Here is a 25,561-nt window from a genome sequence, read left to right as displayed (position 1 = left end):
TAAGGCCTCGGCCGCATTCTTGTCATCCAGTCTGGGGACGGTACTCTGCCAGGTTTAGTGGGAGGCAACTTGGGAGACTTGTCACTTCTAGCACAGTATCCCAAAAGTCAAAGAGTCATTTTTTCCCCTTATGTAGTGTAAAATATAACAAAAAATATATATGTACAATTTTATAGTTATACAAATCATTACAGAACCAACATTGTGTAACCACCTCCCAGGACAGGAAATAGAACTGGAGCCCAGAAATCCCCTGTGCATGCCTCCACAATTCCATATGTCATAGTTTCTTAGGGGATCACAACTCTTTGAATCCAGTGAGAGAAATCTGTTCCCACCGAGGTGCTGGAGTTGTCAACTCTTGGGAGAATTTACATTTTTAAAGATGACCAAGTCCCATAACAACTGGGAGGAAATTCAGTTATTGGCACTACACTAGGGTGAGACTTTGTGGCCTCTTGGATGTTTCTAAACCTTTACTGAGGTTAGCCCAGTACAGCAGTCCCAGTACTGTGCTGTACCTTGAACCAGGGACCGTGTCTGAATCCTTGGCCTCCAAGGTGCTCCTTGAATGCACCCACCCCAGAAAGTGGTGCCAGCCTTGGTTTGGCAGCCTCAGCTGATGGACGTGGTCTCTGCCCACTACTGCCACGAGCAAATACAAAAAGGTGTTTTCTCAGAGCAGAAGCCTTCGGCCCTCCTCCTCAGCCGAGTGCCTTCCTGGCTCTAAGCCAGCCCATTCCAGGCTCCCGTCCCCACCCTCACCCCTCTTCCCTTACTGTCCTCAGTGCCTCTGATTCCCAAGGCTCATCTCCGCCATGTCCTGCCTGATTGTCCCTACAAACCCAGCTACCTGGTGGATGGGCTCCCCCTGCAGCGCTACCAGGGACTCCGCTTTGTAAGTCTTGGGGCTGGCCAGTGGGGGCAGGATCCAGAGGGCTTGCTGCCTGTGGCTGAGATGGAGGGGTGCCGGGGCTGACTCTTCCTCCTCCCCATGCCACATGGCAGCAGACGGGATGTCCTCACAGGTCCCTGGGCTGGGAGCACTTGCGTTCCCGGTTGCCTCTCTCACCCATGGGACCACCCTGTAAGGCTCTGCCTTGGGAAGCCCCCACACCAACTCGGCAACAGTGATGACATGAGGTGGGGTGGCCCGATGCTTCCTATATTCTCTGCTCCTTGGGCCATACAGTCCTGCCCGGGTCTGACCTACTGGGCTATGAGCCAGCAGTAGTTAATAAACTCATAGACAAGGCACTGGGGGAAAGTGAACTATGGATGGGAGGTTAGCTCTAGAGAGCCTGTAGCCCTAGTAGAAACTGTAGAGGCAGAATGCACACTACTTATCCAGATCTAGAGATGATTAGAAGTCCTCCCCAAGGTCAGAGAATGGGTGAGGTTGAACTGAGATGTTTGTGGGTGACATTGCCTTAAGCTATTTAAGAGGGTCGAAAGCAATGGAATGAATGACAAAAGGGGACTGTGGGACATTGCAGGTAAAGGTTAGAGGTTGTAGGAGAGGATAAGATGGCAGAAGGAGAAGAGGATGGTCCTGGCTGTAGCTGGGGAGAAGGAGCTAAGATAGGAGATGAGGTATGTATGCACCAGGAAGCTTGAATCGGGGCTTATGCTTGGTCCAGAGAGCCCAGGAGAGGAGGCCTAAAGAGTGGAATGGAATCCCGGTCTGCATAACAAATTCAGAGCTCAGAGCAGCCCTTCTTCCCCTCACCAGTCCCTAGGAGCCCTAGGTGGTCCTGGCCAGGGGCAGGCTTAATCCTGGTTAGCTGATTTCTTACCAGGATCCTGGGCTCTTATTCCTGCTGCTTCTTTCTCTGCCTCCAGGTTCATCTGTCCTTCGTTTACCCCAATGACTACACCCGCTTGAGCCACATGGAGACCCACAATAAATGCTTCTACCAGGAAAACTCATACTACCAGGACAGGTGAGTGACACTGAATGGAGTAAGGAAATGACCTTATGGATGGGTTCTGCAAAAGCCAGTAGAGCTTCATGGACCAGAGGGGACACAAATGTTCTTCCAGGCCAAGGAGACTTGGGCCTTCCTGGGCGCGCCACACACTCACACACACACACACTCTCTTGCCCAGCCTTCTTCCTGCACCCTAGTCCCGGGCATGACTCCATATTGCTGCGGGGCTTCAGGCAGAGCCTCACTCACGAGCCTGCAGGGCACCGGGGGCCAGTCTACCTCTGCCTTCCTCCTACAGGTTCAGCTTTCAGGAGTACATCAAGATGGACCAGCCTGAGAAGCAGAAGCTGGAGCAGCCAGGTACAGAGTGACAGCTGAGGCTTCCAGGTCAGGCCGGGAGGGGTGACCATGGTCTGTTTCTAGGGGAAGTTCAGACCATGCCAGCCCTGCCCCTGAGGAGCTTAAAATCCAAACCACACAGCACAGCCCCTCCTCCAGCCCAAAGGAGTAGAGAGTGGTACTCCTACCTTCTCCATACCGGTAGAAAATGACACTGTTTTTAACAGCATGCTGCAGTCAGCTTGAGGAGATTTAGAGCCCTGGAGGAGATTCCTTGGACTGCTTGAGGGCATCGCTGTCCCTGGCACCTCACTGGAGAAGTCTGCTATAAAGAAGCACTGTCTCCCGTGGCCCTCCTTCCTGAGGGATTAGGGCACGTCCAGGGCCATTTGTTGGGTCCTACAAGTGTCAGGCACCTGCTAGGCACCTTGTGTATTTTATGTCACTCCATCTTCACAACAACCCTATGGAAGATGGGCTATTATTCCCTTTACACGAAGGAAGAAATGAGTTAGTTGAGGTTGGTAACTCACCCCAGGTCACACAATAAATAAGTGAGTGAATAGCAGAGCCCAGATGCCGTCCCCATCTGAAACTCCTTGGTGTGTTATACAGATGATCAATAGCTATCTTGTATATCTCGTTTGGGAAAGGTTAGCAACTCCAATGTGAGGAATGGTTGTTATTAACGACAGGTTTCAAGGAAGGCCTTCTAGAAGAATCCCAATATGGAGAAGCAGTGGAGGAGACCCTTGACTCCAATGACCAGAATGCCAGGATGCCAGAGGGAAAACCAGTGCCCACCTTCACCCCTGGGCAGGATGTCACTGACTACCGCCTCCGAAGCCTGCGGAAACTCCTGGCTCAGCCCTGGGAGAGTCCACTGGCACCCTTTTCCAAGAGGAACTCCACAGCTCCCTTCCCTGTGAGGACCAGTGATGTCCCAGTCCAGCCCCCAGAGAAGCAGGGCAGAAGACCCAGCCCTGGGCTCAGCCAAGATCCCCCTCCCTCTGAGAAGTGGCCTCCGGGGCATCTGGCAGGGAACCCGCCTCAAGTCAAGGGGCCCAGGCCCACTGGTGACAGCCCCAGGAAGACGCTAGGGCAATCCCAGTGGCTGAATCAAGTTGAGACATACATTGCAGAGCAGAGAAGGGGGGACAGGATGGAGCTTCCAGCCCCCCGGAGGGGTTGGCCCGGGGAGGGAGAGGTGGTGGTAGCTGCAGGCCAGGAAGGACAGGCAGAAGGAGAAGAAGAGGGGGAGGAAGAGGAAGAGGAGGAGGATGTGAGTGAGGTGTTCGAATACATGCCCATGTTTGACCCTGTGGTCAGCTGGGACCAGACCTTCAGTGCTCGGAACCTGGACTTCCAAGCCCTGCGGACTGACTGGATCGATCTGAACTGTAACACGTCTGGCAACCTGCTGCTTCCAGAGCAGGAGGCTCTCGAGGTCACACGCGTCTTCCTGAAGAAGCTCAACCAGAGGAGCCGGGGGTAAGGTAAAGGGCTCTTCTGGGACCGGGGCTGGGGCTCGCGCAGCCAGCTGGCCTGGGGGCAGGGACCTGGGGGCTGTAGCACGGTCCCCTGCGGCAGGCTCCGTGGAAGATCAAGCACCTGGGACCCCCCCGTCCCTGAGAATGAGGTGTACCCGTCAGGTCTTTGTCCCACCATCAGGCAAAACTGAGGCTAAAAGAGACAAGACCCCAGGTATGGGCTACAAGGGCTAGGGCAGCAAGCATGGCCTTACTTCTTTGTTTGTTCATTCGTTCATTTAACCAATCAGCATTCTTTTAATTGAGATAGAATTCACGTACTATTTAATGTACCGTTTTACAGTGTAGTTTTAGAGTGTACAATTTGGTGGTTTTTAGGTATATTCATAATGCTATGCAACCATCACCACTATGATTCCTATCATTTTCATCCCTTGTAAAAGACACTCTGTACCTGTTAGCATGACTTCCGTTTCTCCCTCCTCTCAGTCCCTGGCAACCACTACTCGACTCTCTTCTGCTACAGATTTACCTATAATAGTCATTTCATGTAAATGGAACTGTGTAATATGTGGCCTTTTTTTTCTGGTTTCTTGCACTTAGCTTATTCATATTGTAGAATGTATTGAGTACTTTATTCTTTTGTACAGCTGCATAATATTCCGCTGCGTGACTATGCCATGGATTGTGTGTCCATTTGTCAGTTGATTGACATTTGGGTTGCTTCCACTGTGGGACTATTATGAATACATTGATGGGCAAATTTTTGTGTCAGCATGTTTTCAGTTCTCTTGGGGATATACCTAGGAGTAGAACTGCTGACTTTTACAGTAACTCTGTTTAACATTTTGAGAAACTGCCAATCTCTTTTCCAAATCAGCTGCACCATTTTTCATTCCCATCAGTGGTTTCAATTTCTCTACATCTTTGTCAACGCTTGTTATCTTCCTTTCTTTAAAATAGCCATTGAGGTGGGGGGCGCCTGGGTAGCTCAGTCGGTTGAGTCACCGACTCTTGATCTTGGCTCATGTGTTGGTCTCACGGTTTGTGGGATTGAGCCACGCATTAGGCTTTGCCATTCTCTCTCTCTCTCTCTCTCCCTCTCTCTCTGTCCCTCCCCTGCTTGTGTGCTCTGTCTCTCTCAAAATAAATAAATAGGGGCGACTGTGTGGCTCAGTCGGTTAAGTATCCAACTTTGGCCCAGGTCATAATCTCACAGCTTGTGAGTTTGAGCCCCGCCTCAGGCTCTATGCTGACAGCTCAGAGCCTATAGCCTGATTTGGATTCTGTGTCTCTGTCTCTCTCTGCCCCTCCCCTGCTCGCTCTCTGTCTCTCTCACTCTCTTTCAAAAATAAACATTTTAATTAAGAAATTAATTCATTAACCATCCTAAAGTGTGTGAAATGGTATCGCTTTATGGTTTGGATTTGCATTTCCCTAGTGACTAATGATATTGAGCCAACCAATCAACATTTATCTGATAATCCATGTGTCTTATGTACTCTGAGCAGAGTATTTTATTAATGAGGGTCAGTTTCTGAAGGACACACATTCACCTTACATACTTAGGATCTTAGAGCTATAACAGACTTTAGAGATCATCCAAGGTCAATTAGGTACATTTTTAAAGATGGAGGCAGTGAACACTAGAGATTAAGCATCTGGTGTAAATTTGTTCTTTCTTTCTCTCTGTCCCTCTCTTTCTTTCTTTTCTTATTTCTTAAGTTCTACACCCAACCTGGGCCTTGAACTCATGACCCTGAGATCAAGTTGCATGCTCTACTAGCACCCCCTGGTATAAGCATCTTAGCCAAAGGCATCGCCAGGACAAAAACCAGGGTCTCCTGACCACTGGCCTTACAGGCTTCTACCACACCATGTTACCCCCACAGTAGGGGAAGGAATTACTCAAGCTGCCCACCCTTTCTGCCACAGGAAGTACCAACTGCAGCGAATTGTGAACGTGGAGAAGCGCCAGGACCAGCTACGTGGAGGTCGCTACCTCCTGGAGCTTGAGCTGCTGGAACAAGGCCAGCGCCCAGTGCGGCTCTCCGAGTATGTGTCTACACGAGGCTGGCAGGGCATCGATCCAGCTGGTGGGGAAGAGGTCGAGGCCCGGAACCTGCAGGGCCTGGTTTGGGGCTCACACAACCGCCGGAGACATGTCTTGAATGTCCGGGCCCCAGAGCCCAAGCTGTGTTGGCCCCAGGGCTTCTCCTGGAATCACCGAGCCGTGGTCCACTTCGTTGTGCCTGGTGAGCCTCAAGCAGAGCCCGGCCATTATCAGCAGAGTGGGGATCCTAAAAGTAACCGTGAGCACCCAGGTCTCTGCTCACTGATTTGATCTCATAAGAACCTGTGGGAGAGGCCACCTTACAGTTGAGGACCCAAGATCACGTGACTGAGTGTTGGCGTTGGAAAAGATGCTGACTCTCGGGCCAGTTGCTCTCCTATTATAACAGGTTTCGGGGTTGGGTGCAATCATGGCCAGATTGTTGTACTGGGGTTTGCAACTACTCTGGGGAATAAGACATAGAGGGGGTTACCTGGTTTTTATAGTGGAAAAGGGGAGCACGTAACAGACATGTGTAACTGTGGGCTAGGGTGATAATAGGATGGGCAGATAACAGTGAGACAGCATGATCGGGTGACTAGGAGAGCTGAGGACAAGCCCCGTCCAAGGCTTTTCCATGGGGCCCTGCCTGGAGGCTCTGTAGGCAGCAGGGTATAGAGCCCCCTTTCACCGGTGAGCTCTCCCTCCACCTTCCGCCTCCCTGCTGCATTGCGGGTGGGTTCCATAGTTGTATTACCCCTAAGCGGAGGTCTGATAGGGTCCTGACTCATGTAGGAGCTGGCAGTGGGGATGCCTTTCTTTGCATTATCGCTTCTTTCTCTCTGTTGCCCACCATGGCAGTAAAGAACCAGGCGCGTTGGGTACAGCAATTCATTGGAGACATGGAAAAGCTGTTCCAGGTCACCGGTGACCCACACTTCAATATCATCATCACGGACTATAGCAGTGGGGACATGGACGTCGAGATGGCCCTAAAAAGGTCCAAGCTGCGGAGGTGAGGAGGTTCCCTGGCCAGCACACGGCCTTAGCCACCTGCTTTCTGAAGTCTCAGGACTGCTGGGTCCTTGGCAGAGCCCGAAGTCCCACCTGGCTTTCCTGAGTCCCAATCTCTGGCTTTCTCCAGAGGACTCACCTGCCCATAATCCCATCCCAGGAGCACGCATCATCCCTCCTCCATGCCTGCTGGCTTCCTCCAGGGATCATTGCTGCTGAGCCCTGATACTCTGCCCTTCCCTCCTCTCTTCTCCCTGCAGCTACCAGTACATGAAGCTAAGTGGAAACTTTGAGCGTTCAGCTGGGCTTCAGGCTGGCATAGACCTGGTGAAGGTAATAACCTGGGAGGGGCTCTGGAGACGTGGTTACAGATTGGTTAAGAGGAGGAGACATTTGGGATACGTGCGGTAGTCAGCTCCTCACAGCGGGAGGGAATGAGGACACGGACGTTCCACTCTGCTATGGGGCAGGGCCAGTGCCAGGGTAGGACTGAACAAATGACACTGGAGCATTTGTCCTGAGTCCTTGCAGTTCGTACATTGTGGAGGGAAGGCATCAGAACTCATTCTCTGACTCTGAGAACTGCACTCTGGTACCCAGTACTATGGAAATCTGCCCAACAGTTTGTATTATGGAAATTTGTCCATTATTCAAATGGGAAGGACCTAAGGATCGTTTTAGGGAGTGGCCTGACCTCTGAGCCCTGGTCCGTAGGGTCTACTGACCCTCCCCAATTTGTCCCCAGGACCCACACAGCATCATCTTCCTATGTGACCTCCACATCCACTTCCCAGCTGGAATCATCGATACCATCCGGAAGCACTGTGTAGAGGGCAAGATGGCCTTTGCCCCCATGGTGATGAGGCTGCACTGCGGGGCCACCCCCCAGTGGCCTGAGGGTGAGCTCTGCCCTGGGCTGGGGAGGGTAGGAAAGTCCTCTCTGGCCTTGGTTCTTCATCCCAGAGCTGGAAACAACCATGTCAACCATGCCATGACAGCATCCCCACCCCCTGCCTGCTGCTTCTGCCCATTGGATGGTCCACCAGAGAGGTGCCTGAGGGCTGTGCTCATGGCCACAGCAGCGGCAACGATGAACATTTCCTCCCCATCTTCCTTTCTCCCTTCACCAGACGTTTACTGTGTGCCAGACTCTATGCCCTGTGCAGATGGAAAAAAAATGGAAAGACAGGCTCCCTGCCTCTGGAGAGGGAAACAAATAAGGAAGGTGCACTGGGCTGTGCCTCTAGTGACTGCTGCTATCAGATCCTGTTGTAGAGCCCATGGTCCTTCCCTTTTAGGACCGCTGCTTCCATTGGCCCCTGAACGTTAGCGTCGGGGGGCTTCCCCCCAGAACAGGCAAGGGACTTGTTCAAACGAGACAGCTTTCAGCCTCAGGCACCCCATCCTCTGTCTTTCAGAGAAGGCTCTGGGAATGCAGCCTAGAGGCCTTCATTGCTTCCTCCTGGCCCCTGGCTCATCTCACCGGGGGATTCTTGTCTGTTCACAGGCTACTGGGAGGTGAATGGGTTTGGACTGCTCGGCATCTACAAGTCAGACCTGGACAGAATCGGGGGCATGAACACCAAGGAGTTCCGAGATCGCTGGGGTGGGGAAGACTGGGAGCTGCTGGACAGGTGACTGGGAAAGGAGGGCATCTGAGGGACGTGCTTGGATCCCATCCCATCAGGTGCTCTGGGGAGGGAATAGGGCTAGACGGATGGTGTCCCGGCCCCCTGGGCTGCAGACTCCTGATATGTAGGTAAAGAGCACTGTACTCAAAGGAAGCCCCACCACTTACTGGGGGTCACATTACCTGCCTGGCCGAGACTCAGTTCTGTATGTATTAGAAGGGATGATACTGCCTCTGCCTGTGTCACAGGGTTGGCATGGAAATTAAAGCACATGGTATGCTGTCAGGGTAAAGCACAGCAAGGTGCTGTGGGAGAATATGGCTGCATTCTCCCGAATTGGAGCTCTCTTCCCCTCTGCCATTGCCTGGCTGGGAAGGCTGAGGCTGTGGGAATCGATAAGAGAGAACAGGTGAAGGGGCAGGAAAGACTTTGGGGCCGACAAAAGAGGCAGTGTGGATCATTAAAGGGCAGCAAGATATCCAGAAGGTCCTGGTCCCTGGAAGCCCTGGGAGAAGGGAGTTTCAGGGAGGAGGAAAGAGTGGAAAGAAGGAGAAAGAAGAACCCCAGACAAGCTGCAGCCTTGGCAAGCGGGCGAGAAGAGGGTGCTGAAGCAGGAGCAGGCAGGCGGGGACCCCAAGTTGCAGGGGATCGTGGAGCATGCTGGTGGTGAGGGAGTGGAGGCTGTATCAGTATGAGATTCCTCTGTCAAGAAATTTGCTTTAAAAAGAAAGAAAGAAAGAAAGAAAGAAAGAAAGAAAGAAAGAAAGAAAGAAAGAAAAAGAAAGAAAGAAAGAAATTTGTTGCCAAGAGAGGCTACTAGCCCAGTAGCTTAGTAGAGCATGCGGCTCTCGATCTCAGGGTTGTGAGTTCAGTCCCCATGTTGGGGGTAGAGATTATTTAATCAGTAAAAGTTTAAAAAGGAAGGAAAGAAATTTGTTGCCAAGGGAAGGGGAGGAAAAGAAGATGATACCTTGAGGTTTGGGCTGAAGGGGCAGAGGAGGGAAAGGGGAGACAGCAAAGAAAGAAGGGACCAGTGTCTAGAGGATGTCACAGACAAAGTCAGGAGCCCTGGAAGGGTGGGGACACTTCTAAGAGACAGCCAGCCATCACTGGAGGCCTGTATTTGGCAGGTGATTTACATCAGTCCCTTGTTTGTTTGACCCCAAGCTTCTGTGAGGGGGTGTGGTTATCTCCATTTTCCAAACAAGAAAACAGCTTGAGGAGAAGTTAGTACCTGTCCCAAATCCCACAGCTAGGGAGTGTCTGAGGCTTAAAACTGGGTCTGTGTATGTTTTTTTTCCCTCGAGGGAGAGAAGAAAAGGGACATATGCTGTATATACAGAAGTTGCAAAGGAGGTAGTTTGAGGGAGCTCATATTAGATAACCCAGCTCTCACAAAACTAGGCCAAAGCAGATCCCAAAGTGGATGGAAGCCTAGTCTAGCGGTTACCTCCACCCTTGATCTCCCTGCCGGGCTGGGCAGATGCAGACTTCAGTACAGCCTTGCAGGAAGGCCAGTCTCTCTGTGAGAGGGACCCCATGGGCTAAGCATATAGAAAAGCAATGGGGGAATCTGCTCCCTCTGCCTCCATCACATACATAATGTGTCCCCTGTAGGCTGAGCTCCTGGTGGTGGGCACGGGGTATGTGCCAGGAGCTGTACTGAGCCCTTCTTCCCATCAGCTCTAGCCTTTACCACCAGCCTCCAATATGTGTGCGTGTGTGTGTGTGTGTGTGTGTGTGTGTATGTGTGTATATATGTATTGTATTTATCAGAAAAAAACTTGCACAATATGAAATTGTGTTGTTCAAGAGTTGAGTGTATATTCTTCTCTTTTTCTCTAATGTTTATTAATTTATTTTTGAGAGAGAGAAAGAGTGCAAGCAGGGGAGGGGTAGAGAGAGAGAGAGAGAGGGAGACAGAATCCAAAGCAGGCTCCAGGCTCTGAGTTGTCAGCTCAGAGCCCGACATGGGGCTCGAACTCACAAACCATGAGATCATGACCTGAGCCAAGGTAGGACACTAACGGATTGAGCCACCCAGGTGCCTCATCATCCTCCTCTTTCTAGAGATTGGCAAACTGGGACTCTGGAAAGTGACGGGTTCACGGGCTTTCCATAGTAAGGAGCTGGAATTCAAACCCAGGCTGCCTGGCTCCAAAGCCTGTGCTGTGTGCATGCCCTGTGGGGAGTAAACAGAGGGAGACAGAGACAGGGTCTGACATAGATGTATAGATGCGGGAGGGCGGGATCTTCAGGGGCCTGGGCCTCTCCCCAGCTGCCTCTTGCGCTTCTGTTGCTCATCCTGCCCCTCCCCTACTCAGGATCCTCCAAGCAGGCCTGGAAGTGGAACGTCTCTCCCTCAGGAATTTCTTCCATCACTTCCATTCCAAGCGAGGCATGTGGAACCGCCGCCAGATGAAGATGCCATGATCCCGAAGGGTGGCCCACTGGACTGACTGCTTCCTGCTCCTTGACTTGTGCTCGCTCCCCAATGCCCCTACTCACTGTTGAGAAGGAGAGGGAAAGGGAGCGGAAGCCATGGCCGGGCCCCAAGAGGCCTCAGAGCTAACACCCTCACTCCCCCGAGAGCTGTCGCCTCACACAGACAGCTGCTGAGGCCTGTCTCTCTACCCTCGGGGCCTCTGAAGGGAGGACCTTGAGAGAGGGACCAGGAGGGGCCGTGCACTCAGTTGACAGAGATGGACCGGCTCCCGGGGAAGGCAGCACAGTTAAGGAAGGAAAGACCTGTTGGAGCAATGCCAACCTATCTGTGAGGTGCATTCCAGCATCCACCCATGCTCCTCCCAGGGAGTAGTGACCGTGCCCTGGAAACTCTTCTCTTGGACATACTTCATTGGGGTTTTTATTTTTCTAACAGAAAACCAAAACTAACTGTCCAGACCCAGCACTGACTGTGAGAGAGGGATGGAGTCGTGCATTTAGGGTACATTCCCCACTTGCATACCTCAGACCCACTCCTGTGTAGCGATGTGTCCCTTGGTCCTTGACCTGGCAGCTGATTTATAACCAGAGGAGTTCTCAGCTCTACCCCAGGCTCGTGCCTTCCAGAGACACGCACATCTCTCCCAGGTAGCCACTGAACAGCTGGCCACCGATTAGGGCATTAACCTTACCCCCCAGGCGGTGCTAACTTCAGACTGACAAGAACACAGAAGTGGCATCATCCTCCCGGTGCCCCAGCAGGGTTGGGAGACTGAGAACCAGTGGACAGCGGGTTTTTATTCCTCAGCATCTGGCATACAGGCCGTGCAGGACGGGCAAGGTGGGTGGAGAAGGCAGGAAGAGAAGCCCCTTTCCCGACCCGCCTGTAAGCATAAGCCTTGGGGAGACCATGAAGCAGAGAGGAAAGAGGATGGGAATGTAAGCCGTGGACTCAGATGCGAAGAGGAGGTGGGCATCCAGCAGGACGGGAGGAAAAGGAAGTGGAAATCCTGAGTCCCCACAGCTCTGCTCCCCCACAGCCTTGCCCTCCTGCAGGGGGATCCCCAGCCCCGGCCTTGCTTGGAAGAAGAGGAAGGGGTGTGGGCAAGACAGAGGAACAGGGATCAGGGTAGTAAGGGGCAAGGGGTTGGGGGAGGTAAGGGCATCGCCCTGTGATCTCTTCCCGAGTTGGAGGGGAGTGGGGCCCAGAGGAACCGAAAAGTGAAGCGACCCTTTCTGGCACCTGATGATCACACACTTTCTGGCACCTGATGATCACACACTTCTCTTGCACTAAAAATCCCCTGGGGCCTTTGGGGCTGGGTTTTTTTTTGTTTTTTTTTTTTTCGCTGCCGCTGCTGCCTCTGCCGCTGCTGCTGAATTGACGAACGGTGTGTGGGTGTGTCGGACACTTGCTGTGGAACTTCAGCGTCTGCTTAGGGAGGGGAACGCAGAGCTCGCCGCTGCTGGGAGGAAGCACTCCTAGCTGGTGCAACAGGGCCCAGGATGCCAGTCAGCGGAGCCCCACAGAGCTGTGCTGTGATAGAATCCAAGTCACAGCATTTGGAGTTGCAGGGTCTACCCGGTGGGCCTTGCATTCACCAAGGGCACATGCTTGGCATCTAGGAGATTGGGGCCCGTTGAGAACCTTCTGGAGGTTGAAGAGAATTCCCTGCCCCTCTCTAAGAAATCAGGAAGGACAAAGAGTTTCCAATTAATAGGCTGTGGCTGTTGGATGCCATAGCTGCCCCCTGGGCTATGGCTTTTCTCAGAGTCTGCTCAGGCTTACTGCCTTTGGGAAAGGACTTCAGGGAGTCAGTGAGAGGTATGGTTGGCTGGCTGGGGTGCCAGCTTTCTCTCTGGGGCCAGGGTCACCCTTGGGCATGGCACTGGAAGGCCTGAGCCAACCCAAAGAGCTCTCCAACTTCCATTCTTTTGATGACGGGAGCGAGCCTAGCCTCCTAGGCCCTGCTCGCACACCTCTCTGACCCTGGCCAGTGCCTTGTGTTTGACTTTGTTACCTCCACACCATCTGCCTTAAGGGGGAGGGCCTGGTAGGCCCCTGTTCTGTAGGGAAATGTGTCGGGTGGGGGGAGGGAGTGGGATGGGGGGAAGGAAATTGTTAAATACAGCATCTTCTTAGAAAACAAAGTGGCTCGTGTGTTTTTCCCCTTGCCCATCAAGATGGGAGAGGGGTGGGCTAAGAGGCCCGGGGTTCACGTCTCTGTCCCTTAGTAGTCAGGCCTCTGATGGATGTGCCAAGGACCCTCCACACCACCCTCCATCCTTTACCATTAGTTGGGTGCCTGCTGTGTGGGGAACTGCATGGTTTACTCTGGAAGGGGCCAGCACTCTTCCTGCCTGCAGAGTTCACGGTCTGATAGCAGACTGGGCATTTTCTGCTCAGCAGATTTGTGGAGATTGTGGTTTCAGTGGGGAAACGCTGATGGACACCCTGGGTGAAGAAGGCTAGACATAGGGCCAGAATGGTTTGGTCAGCAGCAGAGAGAAGCCAAGATGTGACTTATTTTAAAGTAGCAGACAATCTAAAAATCATTTCTGTTTGAGCTACGGATGCCCTGTTGACATTTTATGGGTGCAAATTTACCTTTCTAGTAAATTTTTCTGTTTTGCATAGGCAAAGATCAAAATGAGTTTGTATGCCTTAAGTACATGCCTAAGAGAAAGTGCTAATTTGAAAGCTATGATAGGTTTATAACAAGTTCTCAAAAAGGATTGCGCATACATGGATCAATCCAGAATTGACTAATCTGCCACTGATGTAGCAGATGGTAATTAGCCCAAGGCAGGCGGGGCCAGGAAATTTGACTCAGCAGAACCCAGAGAAGAGGGAGTGATTTAAAAGATTTTTCTCCCTCCGAACTTAGGTTTGCTCCTTTAAGCTCTTTCCAGATGCTGGAGAGGGCATCCAGAGACCAGCCCAATGCATAAAGACTGACTCATAGTGGATTTGCAGAAAAATTTATAGATATAAATCATTCCATTTTACAGAAAGGGAAAACTGAGGCCTGGAGCAGAGGAAATGGATGGGGCAGAGGGGAAGGAATGAGGTGGAGTAAGAACCAGAGTCCTGAAGCTAGGCGGGCTTGACCTTAGATAGACATGTCTTAGATTCTGGAGATGCTACTAGAAAGACTGGCAGTACCCCAGTCTGAGTTCAGGACTCCAGACCAAGATGGGATTCACTTAGGCCAGTAAAATAGTACATCTTATTTCAGATGCTGTGGGTAGGGATCCAGGGCATCTACACAGCCCTTTTTGAAGCTCTCCCAGAGGCTGTGGAAAGTGCCCATCAGCCTAACAGATCAGGGAGGAAAGGCAGAAGCAGTTCCAGACCCAGGACCTGTAGGGGAAGCAGAGAAGAGGCAGTGAGGAGGGCAGGCCAGACCAATGGCCCTCAGACTTTAATGCACACACAATTCCCCTGGCAGCCTTTTGAAAATGCAGATGCCCATTCAGTAGATCTGGAGTGGGGCCGGACAGTCTACATTTCCTGCAAGCTTCGGTGTTTTTGCTGCTGGTCCAGGGACTACAGTTTGAGTAGCAAGGACTGCTGGGCAGCGCCAAGGAGGAATCCCTACTGCATCTTCCCTCTTGCCAGAGGGGCAGAGCCAAGCACTAACCACACTGGCTATAGAAAAACCCATCCCAGGCTATAGAAAAGCTCAAGCTTAATTGCCGAGGAAGAGTCACCTGTTAACAGCACGTGGGGACTTTCTGGGCCCAGATCCAAGCTCTTCTCTAAGATCCCCTCCTTGCCTCAGATCTCTTTCCCCTTTTGCTTGCAAAGATGTCACTTTACCCCAAACGCCCAGAGCTGAGAAAAGGGTCATTTGGCGACCTTCCATCCTCCCTCACCTGGGTCCCAGGCTGTGTTCAGAGGGGATTCCTTGAGGTCCTGGCGGCCAGGAAGCCTGTCTTCTGTGCCCCGAAGGCTGTAATGAAGACGTTGATGATGACAGTGATGAAGACCAGAGTGGTGGCGGCGTTGTTGAGCTGGTTGAGCTGCCATTGCTTTTCTACTTCATTGAGGTTCAGCCGCGCTGTGGACAAGGGTGGGGGGAGTGGGAAGGGAGGGTCAGGGTGGGGCCACAGCCCCAAACTTCCCTCACCGCATCCACTAGAGGTCAGAGAAAGTCTGGCACCTCAGAGACTTGCATGGCAGAAAGCAAGGGAGGTGGTAGTCATTGCATTAAGCTGCCTTCTCCCTCACTGCCCAGTGCATGGGGCATCCACACGCTACTTAATGGAATAGGGATTTGGGAAATTATCCTGGGTCATAAGAGTGGGGATGGGTGCTCACACAAAAGGCAGTAGGGACCTCTGCTACAAGTAAGTGAAGGTATTGTGGAGTGACCCCTATGTGTGATACCAGGAGGTAGGATAGGGAGCCTGCTCTCACTGTGGAGGAGTTGTTACTTGGGCGGTTGTCAAGCGGAGGACTACCACCATGTTAGTGTAAGGCTGAGAAACTGGCGTGTGCAAATGCGGGGTGGTGCCGGGAAGCCGGTGGGGCTTTTCTTTCCACTAGGGGGCGCCAAGGCCGAGTCCAGGCCTGGGCTCCTCACCGATGAGCACAAGCAGGATGCCAATGACCACGAGCAGGAGCAGAGAGATGCTGATGAGGGTGACGAGGGTGGTGTAGTAGTGGGCGGACGGCCCCTGCTCCAGCACCGCTTTCAGCCGCGTGGCGTTGGACACGAAGAGGGCCACGTCCAGCATGCTCTCGGCCACGCTCTTCTTGGTGGCGTAGTGGTTCAGGTTGATGGGCTGGCTGCCCCTGGGGTTGGGGTTCCCAGGCTGTAAGGGAGAAAGCACAGGCTTACCTTGAAGGCTCCCGAAAGGGAAGCAGTTGAGAGACTGGAAAGAGGTTTTAAAGCTCTCCTGTAACCTGGTGGTAAACCGAGAGCAAGCAGCACCCTTCTCAGTTTTATGGCCTGAAAGAATAAAGAGTTGGACTAGAAAGCCCTTACGGACCTTTGAACTTGGAAATGATGGAATGTTGTCATTTATGTTTCCCCAGGGTCACGTTCCCTCACATGGCAGGGGGAGGGGAGGGCCTCAGCCCCTTGTGAGATGCACCAACCTCATTTCATTCTCTGTGTTGCCTGGGCCCAGCCTGGCCTTGGGCCGCTCTCTTTTCCTCTGAAAGGAAAGCATCTCAGAACACAATAGGAGGAGCTCTGAGACTTGGGGGGAATAGGAAGGGCACCTCATCTCCCAGAATGATGTGGCCCTGAGGCGGGGTGCACAGCTTAGCAAATGGGTCAGGAGCTGTATTTGGATCCCACTCAACAGAGTGGCCAAGAGCCCTGAGGCCACAGCCATGCACATCAGAATGCATGTCTGTATGCACACAGTGATGCATGCTAGTGTTTTGGGTTTTTTGGCTAGGATTTATTGACATAATTTACATTTGATTTGATTTTGAAATATAAAACAAAGCTCTTATTCTCAGGAAGTCACTAACTCCGAAAGATGGAGTGACAACATAGGGCTTAGGGAGCAGGCCTCTGGTTTGGGCCCAGAAATTCAGACTGGATGCTGCAGGCAGAGTCTGCAATCACTCAGGACAACTTGGGTGTGTTTTAGGGAGATAAATTTAGGAGCGGTGTTTGGAATGCATGGGCCCAGGCGGGTCCAGAAGCAGGGAGATCCACTGAAAGACTATGGTATGATTTAGGATCAGGGTGACAAGGAACTGTAGGAGAGTAAGTGAGAAAGGAGAGGAAGGCAGAACTTTGAAAGATGTGACAGCCTGGAAGGAGGGTGGACCTAACCCTGCAGATGACCACAGAGGTTTTCTATTGAGTGGGTGGGTGGGCGGATGGAAGGATGGATGGGGCAGGTCTCAGAGGGCTCTGGATGCTCCTTCTGGATGTTGGGCTTATCCAGAGCCAGCTGGCCTGGTTGGTTGGGGCTAGGGATGCCAAGGCCAGTGCCCCACAAAGGCCTCAAAGCTGCAGCCCATGGTTCTAGCCCATTTGATAAAGGTTTGTCCTGGGTACAATGGACACTTATTAAATGACAGAGTCTATGGAGCAGCCCCCAGGCCTCTCCACGGTTGGAAGGGCTCTGACTAGGGAACAACTGTGAGCAGGGCTTCCCTGCCCATGGAGTTTCCTGTTGGTCATCCCCACTCCTCCTGTCCTTGTCCCTCCCTCCAGTTTCCCCCATAGCTTGACACTTTCTACTCCCTCCAAACCCAGCTCTCAGTTCAAGATCTGATAAACCCTGAAATTACTGTGAAAGCATCTAAGGAGACCCCTCTCTTAAAATTTGTATATTAACAGTGGACAAAACCTTAAACCCAAATCTCTAGTGTTGTGTTCAGAGCATTGCCCAAATACTGGGGCTGGGGGACAGAAGGGGCTGTTTGCTTGGGGACACAAAGATCTTCCCAAGCTTTAACAAAAAATATTGCTATCTATAAGTTTTAATAGAGCCAGCTGGCTTCTGTTGTTCAATGGCTCTAAGAAAGTCATTGTTGGGGCACCTGGGTGGCTCAGCTGGTTAAGTGTCCGACTTTGTCTCGGTCATAATCTCAAAGTTCGTGGGTTTGAGCCCCTACACTGGGCTCCGTAATGACAGCTCAGAGCCTGGAGCCTGCTTCAGATTCTGTGTCTCCTTCTCTCTCTGCCCTTCCCCTGCTCACGCTCTGTCTCTGTCTCTCTTTTTCTTTCTCAAAAATAAACATTAAAAAATATATATTTACAAAAAAAGGAAGAAAAAAGTCATTGTTTCACAGAGGGTACAGTCCTATCTTTCCCTCTTTGATTTAGGGCCTGCTTCTATTTTGGTTTGTGCTGATTCAGGGCTACTTTCTAGCTAAGGATGTTTTTTCAGTGTTTGGTTTGGTGGCTGTGGGAATGTCTGCAGAGTGCCCCCTCTGAGCCCCAGAAGGCTCCAGATCTCCAGAATGTCCACATGGTGGCACACAAGGTCCAAAGAAATGACTGGGGCAGCCCGGCTGCACGGGCGCCAGGATGGTGTTTCTCCCCCGAGGGATCCATGGGCAGGACAGGATAGGACTGGCCTGAAACCTGGACCCCTCAGAGGCCCAGCACAGGGAGCCGGGTTCGCAAGCCAACCTAAAACCCACCAAACACATGTCAAGTGAGAGCCAAGAAAGAAACAATGCTGGCAGGGCCCAGGGTGGGGTGGGGAGAAAATAGAGGGAGGGGCCCTGGGAGAGGGGCCTCCAGCCCAGCCTGCAGCCTGGGGGATGGTGTTAGAAGGGAGATGGTTTGAGACTCTGCAAGAAGTTGCTTTGAAAGGGGTCCCCTCACGGAAGCATCTTTAAAAAGCAGGGCAAAGATTTTCTTAATCCTTCTTGGACAGTTTAGGTGCAGAGGCAGAGGGATGGATGAAACGACCTGAGAGCCCTCCCTTACAGCTTGAAGATTCAATCGGATGGACCCCTAAATCCCGCAGGATGCCACCCTTTTTACCCACAGCCCAGAGACTAGGAGCAACCCAAGGAAGGGCCAGGATTAAAGAGGAGGGTGGGGGTGGGGTGGAGCGGCCCACGCTCAGGCCCTAGGAGCTGGCCCTTTAAGGCCAGGCCCAGGCTGGCTGGGAACAAAGGCCCGGGAATGTGGGCTGGGCTGGCGTGCAGAGCCACCCAGCATGAGTCATTTATATTTCTTGGGACTTGGGAATCACTGGATCTGGTCGGCTCCCTCCGCTGGCCTTGGCACTAGCCCCCTCCCAGGGCTGCCCCTGCCCCCCTGCTGCAGCCTGCAAGGCCAGTCTGCCAGAGCCTCCCCTCTCCTCAAACCCACATGCTCTCACTCCAGCTCCTGGCCCCTTTCATCTGGCTCCTCAGAGCAGGGGCTGCAGGGTTAGGACTCTCAGCTTTTGGGCCCACCTCTGTCTCTGGGCTTGGCACTTTAGGCCTCAGTTTCCAAATCTATGAAAGAGAAGGAAAATCCCATCTCTGGAGGGGTGGAGGCTATAGAGAGACAGAATGAGACTTTGTTTCTCCCCAGAGAAAGAGAACTACTCCAAGCTCTTCCCCTGTTTCCCCTCAGTCAGATCTTTCGGTGATGCTCTCTCCCAGTGGCATCTGTCTTATTCCATCCTACCCCCCTCAACCCCTCCACTTTTACTTGAAGAAAGCAGGAAGCCGAACCAGAGATTCCAGAATCCCTATTTAAAATGCATATACCCTGAGCGCCTGGGTGGCTCAGTTTGTTAAAATGCATATACCCATGGGAAAGGTAACCCGTCAAAATCATGCCAGCCAATGGCCCCTGAAACCCAGAAGGGGAATTTGACTGTTATGAAGTTGGAGCAGGGGGGCATCAGGGCAGATGGGAATACATCCAGAGTCCCATTATGGGGTGTCATGGGGGTTCTGGACAACAAGAGGGGCATGATTGTGTTGGCTGGGGTGGGGTGATGCAGTGGGTTGGAGATCCATTCCTTGTTTCCCCAGCTTGCCCCACTCCTGGGCCTGCCCCAGTACAATAATTTCCTCTCTCTTCCTTGTCCTTTCCCCTTGTTCCAACTCAGACTTCCCTGTCACCCTGTTTGTCTTGCCAGGTCCCAGCTCCCCAGGCTCTGTGGATTCCATCCCTGGAAGTCATGGATTGCTCCATTGTTCTGCCAGGCAATTATGTATCCCTTCATCCTTGTTGGCGTATATTTTTGTTTCTTTACAAAACTTGAGTTGGATAGGAAAGGAATGCCTCTTTTAACAGAAAAGTAAACACATTTTTACGTTGCTAATTGATATTATGGTCAGTGGGGACCACAAGGCTCCAAGAGATCATTCTGTCCTTTCATGGAAACCAGATTTCAAAGGGGTAAGTAACTGTCCTACTACAAAGCCATGGAATCTGCCACTCAGAATGTTTAGGACCTGGAGCCTGAGTCAAGGAGTACCCTGTGGAGAGGGAGCAGGCTGAGGGGTAGGGGTTTGTGGCAGCCAGGACAGGATCACAGAAGGCACCCTGGACCTGGGTTCAAATCCTGGGTCTGCTACAAGGTCTAGAGGTATGAGCAAGCCTGTAGCCACCACTGGGCTGCTTTTCTTTTTTTTTTTTTTAATTTTTTTTTTCAACGTTTTTTATTTATTTTTGGGACAGAGAGAGACAGAGCATGAACGGGGGAGGGGCAGAGAGAGAGGGAGACACAGAATCGGAAACAGGCTCCAGGCTCCGAGCCATGAGCCCAGAGCCTGACGCGGGGCTCGAACTCACGGACCGCGAGATCGTGACCTGGCTGAAGTCGGACGCTTAACCGACTGCGCCACCCAGGCACCCCATGCTTTTCTTATCTGTGAGATGAGGAGGGTTAGAAAAAATGATTTCTTGGGTCCCTCTGAACACAGAGTGATACAGGTGTGGGGAAGCCCCTGTGTCTAAATAGAGAGTCTCAGGAGTTGAGGACATTCGTCTGAGAGAAGCAGAGGTCAGGCAGCTGTGGAGCAAGGCCCAGAAGCAGATCCAGTGAGCCACTTTGCCCAAGACAGTTCAAGGGCATTGGTGACCCTGCAGTGAGTCATTACTGTCAGCCCTGAGAAAAGCCATATGGCAGTCTCCCCGTGTATAAACTCAGGCTCAAGGTTACAGACAAAATAGGCCCGTGCCTTGTTGGCCTTTCTGTTGGTCTCAAAATGACTGACTATCCAGAAAATCCAGGCCTCTCCCAAAAAGAAAATGGGGATGAGCCAGGCTGTTGGGAGACTCCTTTGGGAAAAAGGGTGGATCCCAGCTCAGGAAGAATGATTTGCTCAAACATATGGATTTGGGTGACCTACTATGCCAATTTGCTCTTAATTAGGTGCCTGAGATCCCCAATCCCGTCAGAATTAAGTTTGAACGGATGCCTGGGTCTGACTTACTGTGCACAAACTCAGTACCCTGGGAATCATAGGTCCCACTTACAGAGTTCATACTTTGTGCCTGGCCCAGGGTTAAACATGGGACCTGAGTCATCTCAGTGAGTCTTCACAAGAACCCTGTGAAATTGGTAAGGGCATGATCATTGTAGTTGGAAAAGTGGAGGCTCAGAGAACCTAAGTAACTTGTACAAGCTCACACAGCACAGGTTTTTATCCCAATTTTCTTTCTCTGTTTTATTAAAAAAATTTTTTTAACGTTTATTTATTATTGAAAGACAGAACATGAGCATGAGCATGGGAGGGGCAGAGCGAGGAGGAGACACAGAATCTGAAGCAGGATCCAGGCTCTGAGCTGTTAGCACAGAGCCCGATGCGGGTCTCAAACCCACAAACCGTGAGATCATGACCTGAGCCGAAGTCAGACACTTAACCTACTGAGCCACCCAGGCGCCCCATCCCAATTTTCTATATGCCTGAGCCTACAAGGTTAATCCCTACTCTACCACCTCCCAGAAATTGAAGGCATACTCCCTGCCTCCAAGGAGTTTAGGATGGAAAGATAAACGTATGTGGACTAAGATTAAAGAAGACAATTAGTCCCCAAGGATACATATGCACAACTGCTAAGAGGAGGTAAAACACCTGTAGCAGTGAAACTTGCCTCAAGCTTTCCTGAATCTACAGTGTCCCTGAGCCCCTGCACCAGGTGGCAGAAAGGGCACTAGTCCTAAAGTCAAAAGGCTTGGGTTCCAACTGGCAAGAGGTGACCCAGGAGGCTGTGAAGATAAGGTTGACAGAGACTTTTATCCATACCTTTTGAATTTTGAACCATTTGAATGTTTGAACTATCTAAATAATAATAATACTAAATTTAAAACAAAAGCAAACACTCACTATAACAAGGCCAATGGCTAAAACAAAGTAGAATATATAACTTCATCATACCCAGGCCTTAGCTTCTCCATCTGTGGAATGGGAGGAGTACCTGCCCTGGTTAGCACAAAGCTGCTGTTAAACAGATCGATGAGATAAAGCAGGTGAATGGGCTTTGAAAACTATAAAGTATTCAAACAGGTATGAGAGAAGCATCTCTCCCACTCAGGATTAGACTTGGCACCTGTGGGCCTAGGGCATGTTTTAAATAATATGCTGTGACTCAGGGCCTGTCCCAGCCCAGATTTCAAAGGCACCATTAGTCTTTCCAGCAAACCCTGTGGTCATCGAAATACTTCTCTGTCCATTTCGACAACACCTGTTCTCACCCCTGCGAGTCTCACCTTCCAGCTGCACCAGGCCCATCTGCCAGGAAGAGACATTCTTGGGGCACCTGGGTGGCTCTGTCAGCTCAGAGCCTGGGGCCTGCTTAGGATTCTGTGTCTCCCTCTCTCTCTGCCCCTCCTCCACTTGTGCGCACGCTCTCTTGCTCTCTCTCTCAAAAATAAATAAACATTAAAAAAAAAAAAAAAAGAAAGGAAGGGAAATTCTCAGACAAGCCCCCCTACACCGGGCCTGGGGTCTCTGCCAGGCCTCGGTGCTACAGGTGCTCAGCTGGCCTGCATGTACCCCTCTCTCTAGCCTGGTGCACTGCTCCTCCTTTCACCCCTGGGAGGGGGCAGAGAGCTAACCCTTACTTATTACCGCTCGGCCTGTGCCAGGCACAGTGATGCTCAGCAGCCCTGGGCCACACCAGATTACTCACTGTTCCCTGAACACACCCCACCCTTCTCGGCCTGCTTCTGCTCAGCTCCAGGACTTAAGGCCTTTCTTTCCCATGCCCTCCCCACCCTCCCAAGCCTTTCATCCCTTCTAGAACCTGTCCCTAGGCACGCTCTGCCCAGGCTCTGTGCAAAGGCTGCTGTGCTCCATACTGGCCTCAGGCTTTGCTTAGACCTCTCTAGACGGCTCCTCTGGCTGCCCGTTTTAAGGCAAGGATTGCATCTTCAGTATACCTGGGTCCCCTCGGTACCTGGGTCCCCTGGGTGCCTAGCTTGGTGACTTGCCCATGTTACATGCGCAATAAGTGATGATAACATTGAATTTTTTATTTGAGTTTTTTTCCAAAAAGGCAAAACAAAGCATCTTTGAGGGTGGGATTCATACACAATGACTTCTGGGTGAGGGGAGTAGTGTTTGGACAGTGAATCTGCCTTTAAAATAAAAGTCCCTGGGGACACCTGGGTGGCTCAGTCCGTTAAGGGTCCGACCCTTGATCTTGGCTCAGGTCATAATCTTGTGGTTTGTGAGATCGAGCCCTGTGTTGGGCTGATAGCACAGAGCCTGCTTGGGATTCTCTCTCCCTATCTCTCTGCGCACTGCCCCCCCTCGCCTGGCTCAAAATAAATAAACTTTAAAAAAAAAAAAAAAAGCCCCTTATCCAAGGATAGCCCTTTCCCCACTGGTATCCCGCCTCAGGGAGTGAATGACTCAGATTGGAAACTGCCACTGATATTCAGGCCAAAACCTGCAAAGGCCCAGACCCCTGAGGCCCGGTCTGGGGCTAGCGCTCTGACTGCCTGCTTCCCGGTGCCAAGAGCAGTGGATCTCTTAAAAATCAACAGTCTCTAAACCACCTTGGGTGGGGTGTATTTTGCGTGCTATTCCGGTAATAGTAATACCCAACTGACCCAGAAATCTTCTCCAAGCCTTGGGCGCAGTCTTGCTGAGAAGCTCCAGCCCTTGGCCCAGGCTGCAGACCCGGGCTTTAGAGCTGGAACACTGGACACGTGGGGAGAAACCTCCCCCTGGGAAGGTCTGCAATGTCACTGTTCTCCACCAGGGGGCCGCTCCGGGAAACAGCAAGGCAAGCCCGCCTTAGCTCCACCTGCCAGGGGTCAGGAACCCAAGTGCTTTTGATCCCATTGTGAGGCAGGAGGTGACAGGGTTGCTTTCTAACAAAAGGGGGCTATATAAAAAAGGAAGAGAGTGTGCAGGGAGGGACAGGAAGATATAGGGGTTGCAATAGGAACCCCATGGGGCCTGTTTGCTTTTTCTTAGGAAGCATTTTCCACCTCCCCTGCAAGAGGTCACCTTGTCAATGGCTTTCAGGAAACACTGTCATCTCAGGTCCAAAGTTAATCATGGATTGGCTACATAGAAATTTCCAAAGAATTTTTCTGCTGTCTCCCAATACCCTAAGCAAGAGTACTTTCTAAATGGGCACTTTGCTCTGAGGCTCCCAGACCCATCTGGCATTTGCTCCAGGCCCCACTTTGACCTTGGGGTTCTCAGCAGCATTCCCCAGGCTCATCCCACCCATCTCCACTCATTGTGATCCTCCTCATCTTGCAAAGGCCAACAGATTTGGCTAAAATTGGAACAATAACACTTAATGGTAATACTGTATGCCAGACACAACCCCCACGAAGTGGCTACCGACATTCATTTTACAAGTGAAGTCATTGAGGCTCAAAGAGACCATCTGCCCAAAGCCACCTGATACCACGGGATGGTCTCAATGTCAGAATCCTAAACTATATTCTTCCTTCTATACTGGTGGTTCTTAAAAGGTGGTCCCCGAGGAAGCTGTAGCAGCAATAAAACTTGTTAGAAATGCAAGTTGTCAGAGTCCACCCCACACCTCCTGAATCAGAAACTCAGGGTAGAAACTAGCGATCTTTGTTTTCAAGTGATTCTCATGCGAGCTCAAGTGTGCGGCCCATTGGTCTACACCATGCTGCCGAATGGCAACGGCTAGTGTTTACTGTCTTCTAGGCTCAGGGCCCGACATTTTCATGTTGATTTTGTCGCTGAATTCTTTTAACAACACTTGTTTTATAGATGAGAACATTGGGATTCAGGACAATTCAGTAATTTTGCCCAGGACCACCCAGCTGTTAAATATCAGAGCTGGGATTTGAACCCAGGCAGGCTCTGGAGCCTGTGCCCTTGACCACTACACCACACAGTCCCTAGAAGCATAGGGCATTGCAACCCTCTCAAAAGTGGACACTAGTCTAAAGTATGTATAAGTAGCACATTTAAATCTTTCCTCTGAATATGAATAAATCAAAATCTGTATTTCACACCAGCAGCCAGCATACTCCACCAGTTCCTTCCCGCCCAGTGTCCAGTGCTGCCTCGCGCTACCGATCACGTGCCTGTTTACAGGGCTCTGATACATTTACCCTTAGATTCTCTTTATGGCTTGACTCAGGAACCTTTACTGAGCCTTTCTTGGTCTTGTAGAACCTTCGATTTTGTGGTGGAAACTAAATCCAGATAGGAGGCCTGCACACAGGTAGGTGAAAATGACTTTCAGAACAATTAATCATAAGGTAAAATATCAACATTCCACATGACGGTGCATATGAGTTTTGTATGTCCCCACTAGATCGCACGCTTCCAAAAGGCGGGGATGGTTTCCTTGGGATTTCAGGCAATTAGACTAAGAAGCAGTGAGAGCTGTGCCCACAGTGTCTGGCGACAGTCCAGGTGAAAAGACCTCATGAAGCAGATCATATCTGACAGTGAGGTGGGAAAAGGGAAGCTGGTGCATTTCCCACCCCACCCAGGCCTATGGAGGGAGCCTGCCAAGATTCCTACTTGATTCAGTTCAACAAACATGTTTTCAGCCCCTACCCTGTGCTAGGCATCTAGGATACAACAGAGATCCCTGCCTTCCCCATAGCCCTGTTCTCCTAATCCCCTGAAATGACAAGGCTTAGCAGAGAATACAGTGTATCAAGGGGGAAGCTAGGAGATAAAAAGACTTTTTCAATCCCACCCCAGCAGATAAACGTCATGGGAACAAGGACTTTATCTGTCTTGTTCACTGCTGTGTCCCAGAG

General features: G+C 51.4%; 2 protein-coding genes across 3 annotated transcripts in view; one reads left to right on the top strand and one right to left on the bottom strand.

The window, feature by feature from the left end:
- Nucleotides 1-12,923, top strand: part of B4GALNT3 (beta-1,4-N-acetyl-galactosaminyltransferase 3) — a 101,757-nt gene extending 88,834 nt beyond the window's left edge. Inside the window, exons 13-22 of the mRNA XM_042993669.1 lie at nucleotides 789-898; nucleotides 1,843-1,943; nucleotides 2,230-2,291; nucleotides 2,966-3,761; nucleotides 5,696-6,015; nucleotides 6,675-6,828; nucleotides 7,088-7,160; nucleotides 7,573-7,726; nucleotides 8,335-8,461; nucleotides 10,783-12,923. Coding sequence (XP_042849603.1) covers nucleotides 789-898; nucleotides 1,843-1,943; nucleotides 2,230-2,291; nucleotides 2,966-3,761; nucleotides 5,696-6,015; nucleotides 6,675-6,828; nucleotides 7,088-7,160; nucleotides 7,573-7,726; nucleotides 8,335-8,461; nucleotides 10,783-10,891 — 2,006 coding nt within the window. The 3' untranslated portion in view covers nucleotides 10,892-12,923. The remainder of the gene's footprint in view (nucleotides 1-788; nucleotides 899-1,842; nucleotides 1,944-2,229; nucleotides 2,292-2,965; nucleotides 3,762-5,695; nucleotides 6,016-6,674; nucleotides 6,829-7,087; nucleotides 7,161-7,572; nucleotides 7,727-8,334; nucleotides 8,462-10,782) is intronic.
- A 1,015-nt stretch (nucleotides 12,924-13,938) lies between these two features.
- On the bottom strand, nucleotides 13,939-23,520 carry NINJ2 (ninjurin 2). Of its 2 annotated transcripts, none has more exons than XM_015542340.2 (4): nucleotides 23,399-23,520; nucleotides 15,493-15,724; nucleotides 14,783-14,967; nucleotides 13,939-14,267 (listed from the first exon to the last, which is right to left on the bottom strand). In XM_015542340.2, exons 2-3 carry the CDS (start codon nucleotides 15,644-15,646, stop codon nucleotides 14,801-14,803), a joined length of 321 nt encoding a protein of 106 aa, XP_015397826.1. In that variant the 5' UTR covers nucleotides 15,647-15,724; nucleotides 23,399-23,520; the 3' UTR covers nucleotides 13,939-14,267; nucleotides 14,783-14,800. The 2 variants fall into 2 exon arrangements, with proteins under 2 accessions (XP_015397826.1, XP_042847471.1); XM_042991537.1 differs by lacking the exon at nucleotides 23,399-23,520 and adding an exon at nucleotides 15,816-15,862.
- Nucleotides 23,521-25,561: the final 2,041 nt, after the last annotated feature.

Source organism: Panthera tigris, chromosome B4, assembly GCF_018350195.1.
Source record: "Panthera tigris isolate Pti1 chromosome B4, P.tigris_Pti1_mat1.1, whole genome shotgun sequence".
Lineage (NCBI taxonomy): Eukaryota > Metazoa > Chordata > Mammalia > Carnivora > Felidae > Panthera > Panthera tigris.
Note: the sequence above shows the minus strand (reverse complement) of the source record. Positions and strands in the feature narration are given on the sequence as shown.